This window comes from Carcharhinus amblyrhynchos, chromosome 12 (assembly GCF_965287045.1).
Source record: "Carcharhinus amblyrhynchos chromosome 12, sCarAmb.v2.hapA, whole genome shotgun sequence".
NCBI lineage: Eukaryota > Metazoa > Chordata > Chondrichthyes > Carcharhiniformes > Carcharhinidae > Carcharhinus > Carcharhinus amblyrhynchos.
The window spans coordinates 81,032,022-81,051,400 of NC_137335.1; the positions used below are offsets into that span (position 1 = coordinate 81,032,022).

Genomic DNA, 19,379 nt, shown 5'->3' on the forward strand with positions numbered 1-19,379 from the left:
ATTTGGCCCTTCGAGTCTGCTCCATCATCACGATCATGGCTGATCGTCCAACTCAATAGCTTGATCTTGCTTTCTCTCCATAACCTTTGATCCCATTTGCCCTAAGTGCTGTATCTAGCCACCTCTTTAATACATTCAATGTTTTGGCATCAACTACTTCCTGCGGTAATGAATTCCACAGGCTCACCGCTCTTTGGGTGAAGAAATGTCTCAGCTCCATCCTAAGGGTGATGAATCTCTGGAATTCTCTGCCTGTTGAAGTGGTGGAGGCTACCTCGCTAAATATATTTAAGTCACGGGTAGGTAGGTTTTTGACAGACAAGGGAATTAAGGATTATGGGGAGAAAGCAAGAAAGTGGAACTGATCCACTTCAGATCAGCCATGATCTTATTGAATGGCGGGGCAGGCTCGAAGGGCTAGATGGCCTACTCCTGCTCCTATTTCTTATGTTCTTATGTTCTAAGTGGTCTACCCTGTATCCTCAGACTGTGACGCCTGGTTCTGGACACACCCACCATCAAGAACATCCTCTCTGCATCTACCCTGTCTAGTCCTGCTAGAATTTTATAAGTCCTGATGAAAACCCCCCTTGTTCGTCTGAACTCCTGCAAAAACAATCTTAACCTAATCGATATCTCCTCATACATCGATCCCGCTTTCCCTGGAATCAGCCTGGTAAACCTTCACTGCACTCTCTCATTTGTTAACTTACCTCCTTTAAAAATGATTTGGGCTTTTAATAGCTCTGCTCTCCTAAAAAGGATCAGATTTTTGGATCAATGACTCTGAGGTAGCACATTGTCTCTCCATGGGGTTTAATTAAAACAGACAAAAGATTAAAAAAAGAGCAATGCAGGAAATCCATCGTCAAAGCACAAAGCAGCTCTGGTCAACTGAGGAATCGCATGTCTATCCCATTCAAAAGAAATACCCTGAAGAAATTCCTTGTGTTAAAAATTAAACAGAAAGCAAACATTTAACTGGAGCTGCATGAAAGCTGACCACTGTTAATAATTTCTGTAAAAAAAACACACTCCGAAAGCAAAATTCATCCAAATACAGCTGACTCAACTTCCATAATTTAACACTGAAAATAAGAAAAGGGATGTTAACACACTGAAATCAAATTGCGAAAGAGAAGACCCCCCCCCCGACTTTTCCAAGCTTAAAGCCCTTCAAGCAACTGAATCACAGCAACAGGTGATCTTTAAGTTAGTCAAGAACACCTTGCCTATTTATTCATTAAGTGACTCACAGTCTGACCTCGATTTTATCCTTCTGAATGTAACCAAAAACCCCAGCTCCCAATATTAAGCGGGGGGGGGGGGAAGTGGAACAGAATAGGAAGAAACCAACTTGGTACAAGTTACAGATCCATCTGCAGCAAACTAACTGGGACAGGAATTGAGGGGGGGGGGGGGGGGGGGAGACGGGCTTGTGTTGATTGTTTTTCTCTCTCTCTCTCCCTCCCCCTCCTCTTCTTTTTTAAAAGACAAGTGCCAAGAATCAGTTCTTGTAACATGATAACTTCTTGTTTTTGGAAACCCGTCACAAGGCAAAATAAAATATTTATGGAGGCCACTGAGAAGAGATTCAATACTTTAATTGTATGCAGCCAGGGAAGACCAAACTTTGGGACGGTGGAAATGCAGCTCTTGTGAATTACAACTTTAATTCTTCCCTCTTCCCTCAGTCCCCCCACCCCCCCCAGCAGCACTGATATTTCCAAATCAGATCCAGGGTGAAGAATTTGGTGTGAGGTCTGAAGAATAACTGATGCCTGGTGGATTTACCTCTTCTGTTGAAGGGACGAATCCTCACAGCCACTTTCACGTTGGACTCGGACATGCTGCTGAAAGGATGAAGCTTGCAGCACCAGCTCGAAGAATACAACTTCTATTCCTCCCTCAGTTTCAACAGGATTAATAAAAAAAAAGGAGAGGGTTTTCCGACTGTTAAAAAACGTCGACAGCGCCTCAGACTCTCTCCAACTCGGCGCCTCGCTTCAGCCCCCTCCAAAACTTTTTCTTTCACCGAGCAGTTGATTTTTCTCTGAGGTGTTTTATTTTTGCCTCCTCTTTCTCCAGTGTGATTCACCTGTTTCGTTGCCGAAGTTTGAACCGATGACTCTTCGCCATGACAGCAACTAAGCTGGAGCCGGCAGCGGCGGCTGGGGAGATGGAGGAGGTGGTGCGAGCCGGGGAACACTCGGGATCTTTCGGTAACTTCCGGAGACGGGGCCAATATTCGGCACTTTCCGGAGACGGAGGGACAAGGATCGGCAACTTCCGGAGAGAGCGCGAAGGCTCGGTAACTTCCGGAGGGCGAGGGCCAGGGATCGGCAACTTTCGGAGGGGCGGACGAGGATCGGCACTTTCCGGAGACAGGGACGGGGATCGGCAACTTCCGGTGGAAGGGCGCGAGGCTTCGTCAGCTTCCGGAGAGTGCTTGAAGCCTCGTTAATTTCCGGAAGAAGAGAGCGAGCCAAGGATCGGTAATTTCCAGAGGGAGGGACAGGGATCGGCACTTTCCGGAGAGAGGGAAAGCCAACGGTCGTCAACATCCGGAAAGAGCGCGAAGGCTCGGTAACTTCCGGAGAGAGAGAGCGCCAAGGATCGGCTCCTTTCGGCCAGCACGTAGCTTCGGCAATTTCCGGAAGGAGGACGGCGCGGTGGCACCGTGGTTAGCGCTGCTGTCGTACAGCGCCAAGGACCCGGGTTCGATTCCCAGCTTGGGTCACTGTCTGTGTGGAGTCTGCACGTTCTCCCCATGCCTGCATGGGTTTCTTCCCACAGTCCAAAGATGTGTATGTTAGCTGGATTGGCCCTGATAAATAAATAGGTGGGTCTATGGGGATAATGGTGCGGAGATGCCAGTGTTGGGCTGGGATAAACACAGTAAGAAGCCTTATAAAACCAGGCTAAAGTCCAATAGGTTTATTTGGTAGCAAAAGCCATTAGCTTTCAGAGTGCTGACAAAGGAGTAACACTCTTGTTGTGAGACTCCTCACGTATTGGGAGAACACAGAAAGTCAATGGGCTGAATGGCCTCTTTTGCACCATATGAAAGCTTGTGAAGGATCAGCAAATTTCACAGAAGATTCTGGAAAGATTGACAAAGAGTCAAAACCAAAAAAAAAGACTTGTGTTTGTACACATCATAGAACACAATCATAGAGCAGCCTACTGAATATAGTATTCCTTTCCGGAGTAGATCAGCGAGAGAAGTGGTGTCAAAGGATTGACAAAGATTTATTTATTTCCATACAAGTTACACAGAATAAATGATCATGATTGCAGCATCTACAACAATTGCAATGTTCAAGGGGGCAGGCGATGGCCTAATGTTATTAATCCAGAAACTCAGCAAATGTTCTGAGGACCCGGGTTTGAATCTTGCCACAGCAGGAATTTGAAATTTGAATTTAATTTAAAAAGATCTAAAATTAGAAATCTACTAATGACCACAAAACCATTGTCAATTGTCAGAAAATTATTCACTAATGTCCTCAAGGGAAGGAAATCTGCCGTCCTTACCCGGTCTGGCCTACATGTGACTCCAGAGCCACAGCAATGTGGTTGATTCTCAACTGCCTCTGAAATGGCCTAGCAAGCCAGTCAGTTCAAGGGTAATAAGGATGGGCAATACTGCTGCCCATACTTATGGATTGTTGTGGTATGTTTGCATGGGAGGAGGTAGTTGTTAAGGATGAGTTTAAAGGTTGACTCCTCTCCAGGGAAAGAAGGGAGACAGAAAAAGAGATAAGTCATAGTCAAGAAAGCTGAATCGTCAAGTTATAAAATCAGATAATTAGAATTAATTACCACACGGTAATGAGTTTACACATTTAGAATGTGTAAATTCATTACTCTATGGTAATTTAATGGACAGCAAAGTGGCACAGTTGTTAGCATTGCTGCCCCACAGCTCCTGGGACCTGAGTTTGATTCCTGCCTCAGGTCACTGTCTGTGTGGAGTTTGCACATTCTCCCGGTGTCTGTATGGATTTCCTTCGGATGCTCCAGTTTCCTCGCACTGTCCAAAGATGTGCGGGTCAGTGGATCAGCTATGCTAAAATGTCCCTTAGTGTCAGGGGGACTAGCTAGGGTAAATACATGGGGTTATGGGGATAGGGCCTGTGTGGACCGAATGGCCTCTTTCTGCACTGTAAGGATTCTATGAATGGGAGAGTGCTGATTCAACAAGATGAACGAATATCTAACCTCTCAAAGAACAAAGAAAATTACAGCACAGGAACAAGCCCTTTGGTCCTTCAAGACTGCACGGACCATGCTGCGTGACTGAACTAAAACCCCCTACCCTTTTGGGGACCATATCCTTCCATTCCCATCCTATTCATGTATTTGTCAAGACGCCCCTTAAAATTCACTATCGCATCAGCTTCCACTACCTCCCCCGACAGCAGGTTCCAGGCACCCACCGCCCTCTGTGTAAAAAAACTTGCCTCGTACATCTCCTTTAAACCTTGCCCCTCGCACCTGAAGCCTCTGCTTCCGAGTAAAAGAACAAAAAGGAAAAAAAATGCAATCTATCCTCAAAACTGAAGTTTCTCAATCCTGGAGCCAACGTCAACGGCTGAAAAGGGTTCAGTGCCTCATTCTTATGTCAGTCCTTTGAGTGTATAAAGATACCGACTGAACCACACAGCAGGAAGCAATGAAACTAATTGGCATGAGCCAGGAATAAAACTGGAGCAACTGGTTTAACCACACACTGAGTAGATTATCATAATTGTCGGACAATGTTTTCTGTCAACTAGATTCAGAAGTTTCCAGGCTATTGAGCAGTAATTGGGAATGACAATGGAAAACATTTCACATTGGATGCAAAGTTAGGGTGGCGTCACTGCCCAGTAATTGTTCTCGAATCCTCATGACACTGCTCATTAGGTCACACCCTAAACTCTTCCAATTTTGATACAAACTGAAATGTAAAAGTTTAAGAGAAAGCTATGTTCACGCTGGATATCACGTTGAGGAGTGGATATGAATTGTGCTTGCGTACTGTGTAACCGAACTCTTGAAGGAACAGATAAGATTCTGTGGGCACAAAACAGCATGAATCTCCCATGCTACCTTCTCTGCCACCTAATGGTCAAGATGTGGAGATGCCAGTGTTGGACTGGGGTAAACATAGCAAGAAGTCTCACCACGCCAGGTTAAAGTCCAACAAGTTCATTTGGTAGCAAAAGCCACTAGCTTTCAGGGTGCTGCTCCTTTGTCAGGTCAGTGGGAGTTCTGTTCACAAACAGGGCATAAAAAGACACAAACTCAATTTACAAAATAATGGTTGGAATGCGAGTCTTTACAGGTAATCAAGTCTTAAAGGTGAAGACAATGTGAGCGGACAGAGAATTAAGCACAGGACAGGACAGTTAGTGAGATTTTGCAAGCCTAGGCAAGTCGTGGGGGTTACAGATAGCGTGACATAAACCTAAGTTGAGGCCGTCCTCATGTGTGCGGGGCTTGTCTATCAGTCTCTGCTCAGCGACTCTGCGTTGTCATGTGTTGTGAAGGCTGCCTTGGAGAATGCTTACCCAAAGATCAGAGGCCAAATGCTCATGACCGCTCAAGTGTTCCCCAATAGGAAGAGAACACTCTTGCCCGGTGATTGTCGAGCAGGGTTCATTCATACGTTGTCGTAGTGTCTGCATGGTCTCCCCAATGTACCATGCCTCGGGACATCCTTTCCTGCAGCGTATCAGGTAGCCAACGTTGGCCGAGTTACGAGAGTATGTATCGTGGACCTGATCTCATGTGAGATGATGGCATCCGTGTCAATGATCTGGCACGTCTTGCAGAGTTTGCTGTGCCAGGGTTGTATGGTGTCATGGTCACTGTTCTCCAGAAGGCTGGGTAGTTTGCTGCGGACAATGGTTTGTTTGAGGTTGTGCGGCTGTTTGAAGGCAAGAAGTGGGGGTGTGGGGATAGCCTTGGTGAGATGTTTGTCTTCATCAATGACATGTTGAAGGCTCCGGAGAAGATGTCGTAGCTTCTCCACTCCAGGGAAGTACTGGATGACGAAGGGTACTCTGTCTGCCACGTCCTGTGTTTGTCTTCTGAGGAGGTCGGTACGGTTTTTCGCTGTGGTGGCATGTCAGAACTGTCAATCGATGAGTTGAGCGCCATATCCTGTTCTTATGAGGGCACCTTTCATCGTCTGGAGTTGTCTGTTGTGATCCTCCTCATGTGAGCAGATCCTGTGTATATGGAGGGCTTGTCCATAGGGGACGGCTTCTTTAACATGTTTAGGATGGATGCTGGAGAAGTGGAGCATCGTGAGGTTATCTGTGGGCTTGCGGTACAGTGAAGTGCTGAGGTGATCGTCCTTGATGGAGATGCGTGTGTTCAAGAATGCAACCGATTCCAGAGAGTAGTCCATGTGAGTCTGATGGTGGGGTGGAACTTGTTGATGTCATCATATAGTTGTTTCAGTAATTGTTCACCATGAGTCCAAAGGAAGAAAATGTCATCGATGTATCTAGTGTATAGCATTGGTTGAAGGTCCTGTGCGGTGAAGAAGTCTTGTTCGAACCTGTGTATGAAGATGTTGGCATATTTGAGGTGCAAATTTGGTCCCCATGGCTGATCCGTGTGTCTGGATGAAGAACTGGTTGTTGAAGGTGAAGACATTGTGGTCCAGGATGAAGCGAATGAGTTGTAAAATTGCATCTGGAAACTGGAAGTTGTCAGCATTGAATACTGAGGCAGTTGCAGCAATGCCATCGTCGTGGGGGATGCCAGAGTAGAGTGCCAAGACATCCATTGTGATGAAGCATGCTCCTGGTTCAACTGCTCTATGTGTGCTGAGTTTCTGTAGGAAGTCCGTAGTGTTGTGACAAAAGCTGGGGGTTCTTTGTACAATGGGTTTCAGGATGCCCTCGACATAGCCGGAGAAGTTCTCGCACAGATGAGTTCTTTGGTCAAAGAACACACCGGTCAACTCAACAGACTGATCAAGACATCTGATCCAGATCTTCAGAGCACCCTACATGCTCTCATCTCACGTGCTCCCCATGTTGGAAATCTCTACTGCCTCACAAAGATACACAAGGCGAACATACCCAGCCGTACCGGGCAATGGGACCCTGTGCAAGAACCGCTCTGGCTATGGTGAGGGCATCCTGAAACCCATTGTAGTCAGAGTCAATGGATGGGAGGCTGGTTTGCATGATGGATTGGGCTACTTTGTAGTGTCTTGCTGTCTTGGTCAGAACAAGAGCCATACCAAACTGTGATGCAACCAAAACGGATGCTTTTACATGCGGTGCACGTGTAAAAATTGGTGAGAGTCGTAGCGGATATGAACATAAGAACATAAGCCAAATTTCCTTCTGAGAAAGTAGAGATGTTGATGGGCTTTCTTAACTATAGCATCAGCATGGAGGGACCAGGACAGGTTGTCGATGATCTGAACACCTCAAAGCTTGAAGCTCTCGACCATTTCCACTTCGTAACCTTTGACGTAGACAGGGGCATGTTCTCTACTACATTTCCTGAAGTCGATGACTAAACTCGTTAGAGTTTAGAAGAATGAGGGGAGATCTCATTGAGACGTATAAGATGATGAATGGGATGGATAGGATAGAGGTGGAGAGACTCTTCCCGCTCAAAAAAGACAGTAGGACTAGGGGGCACAGCCTCAAGATAAAGGGGAGGCGGTTTAGAACGGAGTTGAGGAGGAACTTCTTCACTCAAAGGGTGGTGAATCTCTGGAATTCTCTGCCCGTTGAAGTGGTGGAGGCTGCCTCGCTAAATATTTTTAAGAAGCGGGTTGATGGGTTCTTGATAAGAGAGGGGATTAAGGGTTATGGGGAGAGGGCGGGAAAGTGGAACTGAGCTACAACAGATCAGCCATGATCTTATTGAATGGCGGGGCAGGCTCGAAGGGCTAGATGGCCTACTCCTGCTCCTATTTCTTATGTTCTTATGTTCTTATCTCCTTCGTTTTATCGACATTGAGGGAGAGATTATTGTCATCACACCAGTTCACCAGATTCTCTCTCTCATTCCTGTATTCTGTCTCGTCGTTGTTTGAGATCCGACCCACTACAGCGGTGTCATCAGCAAACTTGAAAATGGAGTTGGACGGGAATTTGGCCGCACAGGTTACAAAATTGTTATCCAGTTCTGATGTAAGATCACTGGCCAGAAACGTTAAATCAGTTTCTCTCTCTTCGCAGATGCTGCCTGACCTGCTGAGCGTGTCCAGTTTTTATTTCAAATTTCCAGCATCAGCAGTACTTTGCTTCTTGTACTGCGATGGATCAACTTTATTCGCACAAGGTTCCAGTTCCTGGTGCAGCATTTCAACACAATACCAAGCTCCTGAACATCTAAGAGCTTGGCATACGGTCACTTATAAAATAGTTTTGAAAAACAATCACCTTCCTACCGTCAGCACAAGATGGAATTACTGATTTAACGGTGAAACAAAGTTCTGTTTAAACATCTGCATAACATCATGCCTCCTTGTAGGAGGGAAAGTGGAGGTGGCATCGCAAAGCACGAAAGATCATCCCTTTCTAAAAAGAAATAATGAGATCTGAGTGATTGTATCGGGGAGTTTAAGATTCACACAAGTAAGGGGTTTGGGGCAAGAGATGCAGGGGGTAGCGCAGGGTTGGCAGAGCACTGCTGCCTCATGGTGCCAGTGACCCAGGTTCGAGTGGGTGACTGTGTGGAGTTTGCACCTTCTCCCCATGCCTGCATGGGTTTCCTCTGGGCGCTCTGGCTTCCTCCCTCGTTCCTCCTGAAAACCGCCAGTAGATGTCCTCCTCTGGCAACACATTCAGTTCACGAACAGATAAGAGTCACACACGAAACTACATACTTAAGTTGTCTCTGACATAAGCCCTGCAGTTTATTTATAACCCCAGCCCACTTCCATCTGCAGCTGGGATAACAATTACCCAGGTCACAGATCAGTCCAGAGCTGAAATCATCGCTGCTGTGTGTGGGTGGCTGGAGGCACCAGGACAAAGCCAGTTTCAATTCACTTGTTTTTCTGTTTTTTTCCCCCTCCTCCAAATGCAGGACAAAGAGCATTGGACAACTTGGCAAATACAGATGCCCGGGGCAGGTCATAAATCTTACCTAACACTGTGACAGGGAACAACCTGACATCTACAAGAGGGAATCGTTATTAAGAGAACACTGAAACATCGATCTGTCTCTCACAAAAAAAACAGAAGACAGATCGTTGAGTGGATTGAGAGAGAGGTGTTTCCTCTGGTGCAGGGGAAGTCCAGAACAAGGGGACAGGCAGAATCTTATAATTATAGCTAAGCTATTCAGGAGTCACGTCATCAATTACTCCAAAGCTAGTGGAAAATGGAACGCTTTCCCCAGGGCCGCAGAGGTGAATTAAGAATGTCACGACTGAGGCCAAGGCCAATAGCCTTTCGTTAATCAAAGTTATTCAACAATATCAAACCGGGGGAAGGGGAATGGTGAGGGATAGAAGGAGCTCAGATATGGGTCGGCCACGATTGAACTGAATAGCAGAATGGGTTCGATGGGTTAAATCATCTCCTTCTGCTCTAACTGAAAACTCTGGCATGCCATACATTCCAGGCTATTGGGCCAAATGCTGGGATTAAGGGGGGCAGGTCAGGGCATTTCATGTATCAATGCAGAGTTGATGGGCCGAAGGGCTCCTCTGCACTGTAGTACTCTGCGTTTCTGTGAAAACTCAATGCAGTTGTCAATTTCACTTTGTCCTAGAATTCCGACACTGCAGAAGGAGGCCATTCGGCCCATCGAGTCTACAGCAACAACGATCCCCCCCAGGCCCTACCCAATAATCCCACATATTTACCCCACTAACCTACACATCCCGGGGCACTGAGGGGCAATTTAGCATAGCCAATCAACCTAACTTGCACATCTTTGGACTGGGGGAGGAAACCCACGCAGACATGGGGAGAACATGCAAACTCCACAGAGACAGTCACCCCAGATGGGAATTGAATCTGGGTCCCTGGAGCTGTGAGGCAGCCAAGCACTGTGCCACCCTTTTGAACTCCAGCTGCCAGTGGCTTAATTTGATAGGTACATTTCTCCCATGGCCCAGATAACAGGTTCAATGACAGGCAGTATCGGTAGGGCTGGGGATAGACTTTAGCTTGAGTTGGTGTCACACTGGCATGAATTTCTCCATAACGCCAGCAGGAAAACATGCTAGAACATGCTGGGGCAGTGGTGGTGCAGATGTTGGGACTCATCTAGACAATGTCTGATTCAACCTCTGGAATTGGGAATGGAAGCCTTGGACCCTGGACCCTGGAACACCAGAGCGGTGCGTGCGGGGAGCATCGAGGGGGCGGATCTTCCAGATTCAGTGTCATAGAGGAGGTCCATCAAGCAGCCTCAGAATGTTCCAGGAGATCCATCTGCTTACTCAGAAGGTCTATCTTCTTTCTTCAAATAGTGGGTCACTGATGTTGGCTGTCTTTTCAATATGGCACCTGGGTATGATAGCAGAATATGCATCATCGAGCCTGCCTTGCCACAGGATCGGGTCCCAGGTGGGAGAATTCCAGCCCATATTTTTGCTTGTTGGACTTGAGGGTACGCACGCAAAAAAGCACAACTGGATGGACTGGCATTCTTGGATGAGTTATGTGCAACTCTCTTGCAACCGACATGGAATGGACCAAGAGACCATGTTCTGCCTCTCACCCCCAAGTGACAATTTTAACAATCCTGGAGCTGAAGATGAAATAATCTAAAAAAAAATTTAAGATGAATCTCTAACATTGAAATGAAGATACTGTGAAAATCCCCTAGTCGCCACACTCTGGTGCCTGTTCAGGTATACTGAGGGAGAATTTAGCATGGCCTAACCAGCATGTCTTTCAGACTGTAGGAGAAAACCAGGGCATACGGAGGAAACCCACGCAGACACGGGGAGAATGTGCAAACTCTGCACAGACAGTGACCCAAGCTGGGAATTGAACCCAGGACCCCGGCACTATGAGGCAGCAGTGCTAACCACTGTGCAGCCCATACCGTGAGTGGTTTATCTGAAGGGAAATGAATCAGACCTGGCTTTGAGTCTAAAATGAAACCACAAAAAATACTGGAGACCAAAAAAACCACATTCAATTATCAATCTTTATTTGAAAGACAACAAAACAGTCACATTTAACATATAATGGATACAAGTGACTAACTTTCAGCAACTGTATATAAACAGGATGAAAAGTTAGAAATAAAATCTCACCAATTTTAACACAACAAAATCTGCCTTTTGTGTCTTTTTTAATATTAAAACAAAATAAATTCAAATACTTTCCAGCTATGCCATTCCAGTGATTTTGGAATTCAGTTAATACAAATTAAATTTAGGATGAGAGTGTTTTGGCCCACAGGATTATTTTGGTCCCCTCTCTGCAGGATGACGAAGTGAGGTTGTCAAAAACTTCAAAGAGGGCGAAGCTTTTATTCCCCAGAGCCAATTTTCAGGGCGTCCACGTTCTTACACTCCCACGTCCAGTGAGATCAGCAAACTCAGAGAGCCAGAATACAGAGCCAGGAATCCTCTGGTGCTTACTCGCACTCGTTGAACCTAATGCTCTGCAGAGACAGCTCACTAATTGTTCTGCACTGTAAAATCATCATTCGTAAATGGTAATGATGGGTGGAATTTACTCACCCAGGCCCTATCCCTGTAACATCCACGTATTTTCCCTGCTAATCCTCCTGACACTAAGCATGGCCAATCAACCTCACCCGCACATAGAATCACTACAGCACAGAAAGAGGCCATTCGGCCCATCAAGTCTGCATTGGCCCTATCCCCATAACATCACGCAACCACCCTAGTGAGTCCCCCTACCACTAAGGGGCAATTTAGCACGGCCAATCCACCTAACACGCATTTCTTTGGACTGTGGGGGGAAACCAGAGCATCCGGAGGAAACCCATGCAGACACAGGGAGAACGTGCAAACTCCACACAGACGGCGACCCAAGCTGGGGAATCAAACCCGGGTCCCTGACGCTGTGAAGTGACATTACTAATCACTGTGCCGCTGTGCCTCCCATCTTTGGAGTGTGGGAGTAAACCGGACCACCCGGAGGAAACCCACGCAGACACGGGGAGACCATGCAAAGTCTACACAGACAGATTGTCACCCAAAGCCGCAATTAAACCCAGGTCCCTGGTGCTGTGAGGCAGCATTGCTAACCACAGTGCCACCACACGCTGCCCAGCGACTGAATCAGCAAAGATGGTTCAATCAGTTCACTATTATGTTGGGTTTTCTCCATTCTAAAGGATTCAGATCCACTGCAGTTTAATCACAATTTTTACAGCTTAGTGGGCAGGGTGCTGAGTGTCACACAAGTACTAGAACTGAAGGAAAGAGGTCCTCAGGTTCCAGCCCAGTCAGTGGGGAAGGAGATGATGGATGTGAGAGGGGAAGGGTGGAATAAAGAGAAGGGGAAAACAGAGAAAAGAATTGGACTAAATCTCTAAATTTATGCTTGCACTGACATACCTAATCAATATTTCTTAAACCAAGATATAGTTTTCTTAAAAAGGCACTTAAAAAAAGGCAACAACTCATGATTTTAAGAAGCGTATTCATTAAGAACCTTTCAAATCCACGTTAAAATTCTAACAGTTTCTGAATAGTTCACAGTAACAACAGATTTGCACAAATACTTCACCTGGTGGGGTTTGGGGTAACTCAACACGTCAGGTCCTTGTACTTTGGTATCATCCCAATGTTACAATTCATCACTATTCCAAAACACTTTCCCCTCCGCACTGCTTCCCTGAATGTGTCAATTCCGTATCCCTCGGTTCAAGTCGGTTCTCATCTTCGGGTACTCTTCCCAATCCACCGCTCAAGGTCCGAGTGTCAACCGTCGATCTTGCAAGGTGTGCTGACGTTTGGTCAGATGTCACATCCGATGCTTTCCACAGGCAATTTCCAGCGACTGAGGTGTGTGTGTGTGTGTGTGTGTGTGTGTGTGTCAGGGAAGGGCGGGGTGAGGGGGGAGGGCTGGTGGTGGTTATCACCAGCCCTGACTCAAGTGTCACTGAAACCAATTGTATTATCCTGCTAATTGCTGCCTTCAGAGAGAGGGGTCATTTCCTGGTGAATTTCACTCAGTCCCACAGTACCTTGAGCTACTAAAAAAGACAAGCCCTTCAGTTTTACAGTGTGTGTGGGGATCGAAACAGAAAAGGAGCAAATTCTTCACCCATTAGCCTTGAGACAGTGAACAAGGCTGGTTATTTTTAATGAACAGAATCACGGATAAGTCTATCCTTTTCTTCAGCCCATGCCAACTTTCAATCTGGACAGCAACAAGGAGCAGGAAATCTGGCCGTTACCTTTCCTTGGTAATAGTGCTAAACTAGTTAGACCTCGCACCTCTCCCGACTTAACACAATCAACTCAGCACTGACTGGAAATTGCATGCTGGAGCTTTTGGCTTGTCTGCTATTCCCGGTGGTGTCTTTAACAGAAGGCCGTTGAATGTTGTTCATGTTGTTTTTGTTAATAAGAATTGCGCTCACGATACCATTCCTCCCGACAGGAGAAGGACAGCAGTTGTGTACAGTTGACTTTCTCCAGTTCCACGTTACAATTTAAAAACAGAAATTCGATTACAGGTTCCTCACTGTCAGAAACTCAGCACGCACATCCCCCTAAACCCACACATCACTCTCGATCATTTTGTGCGAATTCTAATACAACTGGCACTGCCTCGAGTGGGTAAAGGAGATGTTGGCCTGAGAAAAAAAACAAAAGTAGAAGTGAAATTTATACCTGTAGAAATTCCTGTGCGTAGCACCCAATGCTACATTTGGTAATAATGAGCTGAAAAAGTCTCAGGTTTAAACCCTACTCAAGGAGCACAGAATCTAAGCCAGCACGGCAGCGTGGTACTGAGGGAGTGCTGCACTGTCACAGGTGGCGCCTTCTGGAGATTATGTTAAAATCTCTCCAGGAAACACTGCAACTTTTTTTTAAAAAGTAGTTTATTTATTAGTCACAAGCAAGGCTTAGATTAACATCAGAATGAAGTTACTGTGAAATTCCCTTAATTGCCACACTCCGGCACCTGTCCGGGTCAATGCACCTAAACAGCACATCTTTTGGACTATGTGAGGACACCGGAGCACCTGGAGGAAATGCAAGCAAACATGGGGAGAACGTGCAACCTCCACGCAGATAGTGACCCAACCCAGGTCCCTGGCACAGCGAGGCAGCAGTGCTAACCACTGTGCCACCGTGCTGTCCACTTTGGTACGCTGGCTGTCGAGATCAAGGGCTTTTGCAAGGCACCCAAACCCAGCTCATGTTAAAATAACCCAACAGAGCAGATTATTGGAAATAGATAATGCAGAGAAAACAACAACCAAGAGTTTACAATATTGTATGCGAGATCTTAGTGACTTTATAGAAAGCTCTACTCAGCAGAAAAGCCAGCTTACTCACCCACTTCACTACACCTGGATATCTCTGCTTTTCCTGATGAGTTTGTAAGTTTCCAATTTCTGGCCTTTCTTTTCTTTCCCTTGGATCTCTTCCTCAATCTGCCAAATGACATTTGTTCACGGAATTTAGAAGGATTTTAGACATATGACACATTTTTTTAAAATGCTGGCATTCTTTTTTGTGTTTGTCGAGAAAGGACCTAATTAGGATAATAATGGACAGGGAGCCAATGTCGCTAGATTATTAAGTCAGAAACCAGAACAGGTCATATTCTGGGGGACCAGGATTCGAATCCCACCACAGCAGATGGTGGAATTTAAATTCAATTTTTAAAAAAGTCTGGAATTGAGAATCTACTGATGACCCATTGCTAATTGTTGTAAAAATCCATCTGTTTCACTAATGTCCTTTCGGGAAGGAAATCTGCCGTCCTTACTCGGTCTGGCCTAGGTGTGACTCCAGGACCACAGCAACGTGGTTGACTTTCAACTGCCCCCCAAGGGATGGGCAATAAAGGTTGGCCAGCCAGGGACCCCCATGTCCCACGAATGAATAAAATAAGATGATAATTAATTGGAGCAACTCTGTCAAGTTCAGAGGTTTCCGTGTGGCTAAATGAGAAAGGATGTGGCTACTGTATTTTTGTGGATAATACAACTTTAATAGGTCAGAGTTTCAACGTGGGGTGAGATTTGTCTCACCACGCTCCCAAATCCCCTTCACAATCAATTGATGTTGAGGCTGGATCATTGAATACTCAATATGTGATCAGCAGCAATACACAGTGCGAAAGACCAAGGGCACTATAAAAAAGTGAGGCAACTGATAAGATATATTCCCACAGAATCTGCAGAACAGGAGACCATTCAGCCCTTCATACCTATGCTGGCTCTCTGACGGAGGGCAAACGTGAAAAGAAAGATTGAATGGTCCAGTGGAGAGAATCACACCGTCCACTCAATCCATACTCAAGAGCGATCAGGGAATCACAGCCACAGCAGAAAAACAATTTGTACGCCGGAGAGGCAGCCCATTATTAGGTTCAGCCTGTGCATTATCAATACAGTAAGAAGTCTCACAACACCAGGTCAGAGTCCAACCAGTTTATTTGATAGTAATCCCACATAAACTGGTTGGACTTTAACCTGGTGTTGAGAGACTTCTTACTGTGTTTGCCCCAGTCCAACGCCGGCATCTCTACGTCATTACCAATACAACAGTGACCACAGACAGGCACGCACACCGGCACACTTGCGCTGCACCCACTACTCTCATACACATCTATACACAGACATAGAGGGAGGCAGTGGCATAGTGATATTGTCACTGGACTAGTAATCCAGAGACCCCGGGGACCCAGGTTCAAATCCCACCGTGGTAGATGGCAAAATTCTATCCCTCTATTCCCCATTTGTTCGTATGCCTATCCAGATAAATGTGGCTAATGTAACTGCCTCAACCACCTCACTTGGCAGTGCATTCCAGGCCCCCACCACCCTCTGTGTAAAAAAACTCCCCCTGCACATCTCCACTGAACCATTCCCCCCTTTATCTTGAACTTGTAATTGTCATTGTTTTCCATTTCTCTCAGTGTTGGATTCATGCCCTTTATTCTCTCTGTACATCGCTATTAGCAGCCTTTCCCCTGGTTTCTGTGGCTATGACTCATCTTTCATTCCCTCACTCTGCAGTATAAATATCTCTCTCACTTTCTTCGCCTTTTAGCTTTGACAAAGGGTCATGGACTCAAAACATCAGCTCGTTTCCCTCCTTACAGTTGGTGCCAGACCTACTGAAATTATCCAGCATTTTCTCTTTTGTACACACAGACACACACACACACACACAGACACACACACACTCACCCGGTCTATCATGTCACTCTTTCCACAGGGACCTAACCCTCGAAGAATCATGGACACTATGAGGCAGCGGAGGGACAGGATTGCCTCAACAGCCGACAGCACCATTGATGGGATCCACAGAGCCAGCGTGGTGTCCTGAAAACAGACAGGAAAGATCTCCATCACACAGGAAAAATATCTGACGATTTCAGCTTTTAAACCAGGTGATAAAATTCCGACAATCTCCACATTACACTGCTTCACAACACCTTGATCTTTGAGTTGGAAATGAAGTGGGTACGGTTTGAGAATGGTTGGTGCCATTGGCTCCCTCTGTACTACATCTTGCCTTATTTTCCTACTGTCTCCTACAAAAAAATTGGAATAATTCAATGGGATTGGGATTTTCATGAGGCATCCTATTAATATTCAGTCCAAAATCCACAAACAGGGCTGCTCTGGTAGACCCAAAGTATCAGCTTCGTCCTGCCCCACTGAACTCATTGCTTCCTATCTATCGTCTCATTCCCCTCGTCAAGTCTCTGCCCACCTACACTAACCGATACCCTGGGTAGCATCAACAATTTCCAATTTTTCCCTCTGGATGTTCAATCCCTCTCCACCTCCATCCCCCATCGGGAGGGAATCGGGAATCTCCCCTTCATCCTTGAGCAGTGGCCCAAACGATCCCTGTCCACCACACTCCTCTGCCTGGCTGAATCTGTTCTCTCCCTCAACAATTTCTCCTTTAACTTGTCTCACTTGCTGAGAATAAAAGGCGTGGCTACGGGTACCTGCACGGGCCCCAGTTATAGCTGTCTTTTTTGTGAGTTATGTGGAACACTCCTTGTTCCAGTCTTCCTCAGGCCCTTTCCAGAGCTCTCGTTCTGTTACACAAATGACTCCCTCGATACTGTTTCACGTTCTTGTCTGGACCTGGGGATAAATTATTGACCTCGCTTCCAATTCAGTTCTAAATATCTGGACTTCATGCAGTTTGCAGCAATCATCAAGTCATTTTTTTTCCCAATATTCACCATGGTTGGAGGTTTGCTTGCAAAATATAAAATTAAAAGGATGTTGCAGGTGCCCCAAAGCCACCTCCCTGACTGAGAGAGGTTTTAACATCCAGCAGGGAGACAAGCTTAGATTTAACATGTGCTCCTGATGGTCATGGGGTGGGAAAAATTCCAAAAACATCCAGTTATTGCATGGATTAAGAAGTAACAGAATGTTTCCTTCTGCACAATTAAATTTACAAGTCCAATCCTCAGCTAGGCTTTGTCAAACAATAACTCGAATCTGATGTACGTCTGCTATAGGACTCGGTAAATACATCAAAACCAATGTTCATGCCCCGCGGTATGAGGCAAATTCTGCTCAGACTTAAAAGGAGAGGCTTAAGGAGAAGTAAGATCTTATCTGCTGGTACAGTTACTATGTTGGAAATTTGACCAATAATCAGTTGGCCATTTTTGACTAGAAACATAGAAACTCCATAGTGTCGGAGGAGGCCATTCAGCCCATTGAGTCTGCACCAACAATAATCCCACAAGGGAAGGTCATTGATGAAGGAGCTCAAGATGCTGGGCCCGTGACACCAGCCTGACAAAGTCCTGAAGGGATGTCCTGAGAATGCTATGATTGACTTCCAATAACCATAACCACCTTTGTGCCAAGTATGGCTCTAACCCCAATTCCCACTGACCCCAGTTTTGCTAGATGCCACACTTGGTCAAATGCAGCCTTGATGTCAATGGCAATCACTCCCACCTCACGCCTGGAGTTCAGTTCTTTTGTCCATGTTTGGGCCAAAGCTGTAATGAGGTCAGAAGCTGAACGGCCCAGACTCAACTAAACTAAGGGCAGCGTTCTTCCATCTGAGGACTAATTCCCATGGTGGGGCAGGGGTGCGGAGGGTTTCCCACTGCAGAGGCCAGCAGTTAAACCAGCTCCGACACCATTACTCACGCAACTGGGTGCTCGTCCCATATTCTGTGGTAGATGTTGCACCTAGTCACTATTCTTTCCAGGTGCCAGCTTGAAGACAGAAGGTGGACCTCCTGAAAGTGAAAATGGATCTCCAGGAATATTCTGAGGCTGGGAGATGGACCCCCTCCAGGGCACCAAATCTGGAAGGTCCACCTGTCGCTGCTTTCCCCAGCCACAGCTGTGGCATTCTGGGATCGGGCGTTCCCGTTGGCCTCCACCCTGAATTCCGGAGGCAGCCTCAGGCATTATTCCGTTGAGTCCCGACATCGGCACACCACATTATTCCGACTGTGGTTTGCACCGGTGCATTTTCCCACAGGAACTCGGGCGTGGGCAATTGGACCTACATCCGGGAATCGGGCGTGGGCAACTGGACCTTCATATCCCACTGGTGAGATGTAAATGGATTTCTTACCGGCCTCTAGCAGCTTTCCCAGTCCACCATGGCGGACTTCAGCAGAAGATCCCACTGTAAATTCACGCTAGCATTAAAGTGATTTTTGGGCCTTGTGCCCGACATTGAACCCGCCAGCCTTGGGAGGATTCCCTCGACGTCAGGTGATTGCTGAGTTGCTGCTGCTTAATGGCACTTCCGAGGGCCCCTTTCATCACTTTGCTAATGATTGAGGGTACAAGAGCAATCGTTTCAAAAACCTAGAAATGCCCAATTACTTACGTAAATGCGTGTGGTGTCAAACGGGCAGTCATTCATGATCACTGCCCTGCTGGAGATGGCCGGCACCATTGTGGAGTTGCAGCCAGAAATCAGGTTCCTGCCGCCCTGTGACACTGTCAGCACAATGGCGAGGAGTACTCCAATCGAGCAGGCCAACGATACCAAAGTATTTAACAGCGAGATCGACAGCAGTCCCCAGTGCTGTGGAAGCATAATTGGGAATTCAGTGAAAAGGCAAAAACGACACACAATGGAAATCCAAAATTGGATCATCACTAATCTGAAAAGGAATTCTGCGACTCCTGCTTTCAGCCAGCTGAACCCACCTCAACCTTAACTCCGACCTGAACAAATCCTCACAGGATTGGGACATCATGTAAATTAA

The 19,379-nt window shown here is 46.3% G+C and overlaps 2 protein-coding genes across 4 annotated transcripts in view; both read right to left on the reverse strand.

Moving 5' to 3' along the window:
• The window catches only part of LOC145351150 (kinesin-like protein KIF13B), a 166,743-nt gene extending 164,548 nt beyond the window's left edge, over window positions 1–2,195 (reverse strand). For all 3 annotated transcript variants that reach the window (XM_080200824.1, XM_080200823.1, XM_080200822.1), the window contains exon 1: window positions 1,795–2,195. In XM_080200824.1, the coding sequence (XP_080056950.1) occupies window positions 1,795–1,849 (55 nt within the window). In that variant the 5' untranslated portion in view covers window positions 1,850–2,195. The remainder of the gene's footprint in view (window positions 1–1,794) is intronic.
• Window positions 2,196–11,119: 8,924 nt separating this feature from the next.
• krtcap3 (keratinocyte associated protein 3) overlaps window positions 11,120–19,379 on the reverse strand; it is a 31,107-nt gene continuing 22,847 nt past the window's right edge. The window contains exons 4-7 of the mRNA XM_080200826.1: window positions 18,995–19,195; window positions 16,348–16,482; window positions 14,483–14,580; window positions 11,120–13,773 (exon numbers count right to left, since the gene is read on the reverse strand). Coding sequence (XP_080056952.1) covers window positions 14,491–14,580; window positions 16,348–16,482; window positions 18,995–19,195 — 426 coding nt within the window. The 3' untranslated portion in view covers window positions 11,120–13,773; window positions 14,483–14,490. The remainder of the gene's footprint in view (window positions 13,774–14,482; window positions 14,581–16,347; window positions 16,483–18,994; window positions 19,196–19,379) is intronic.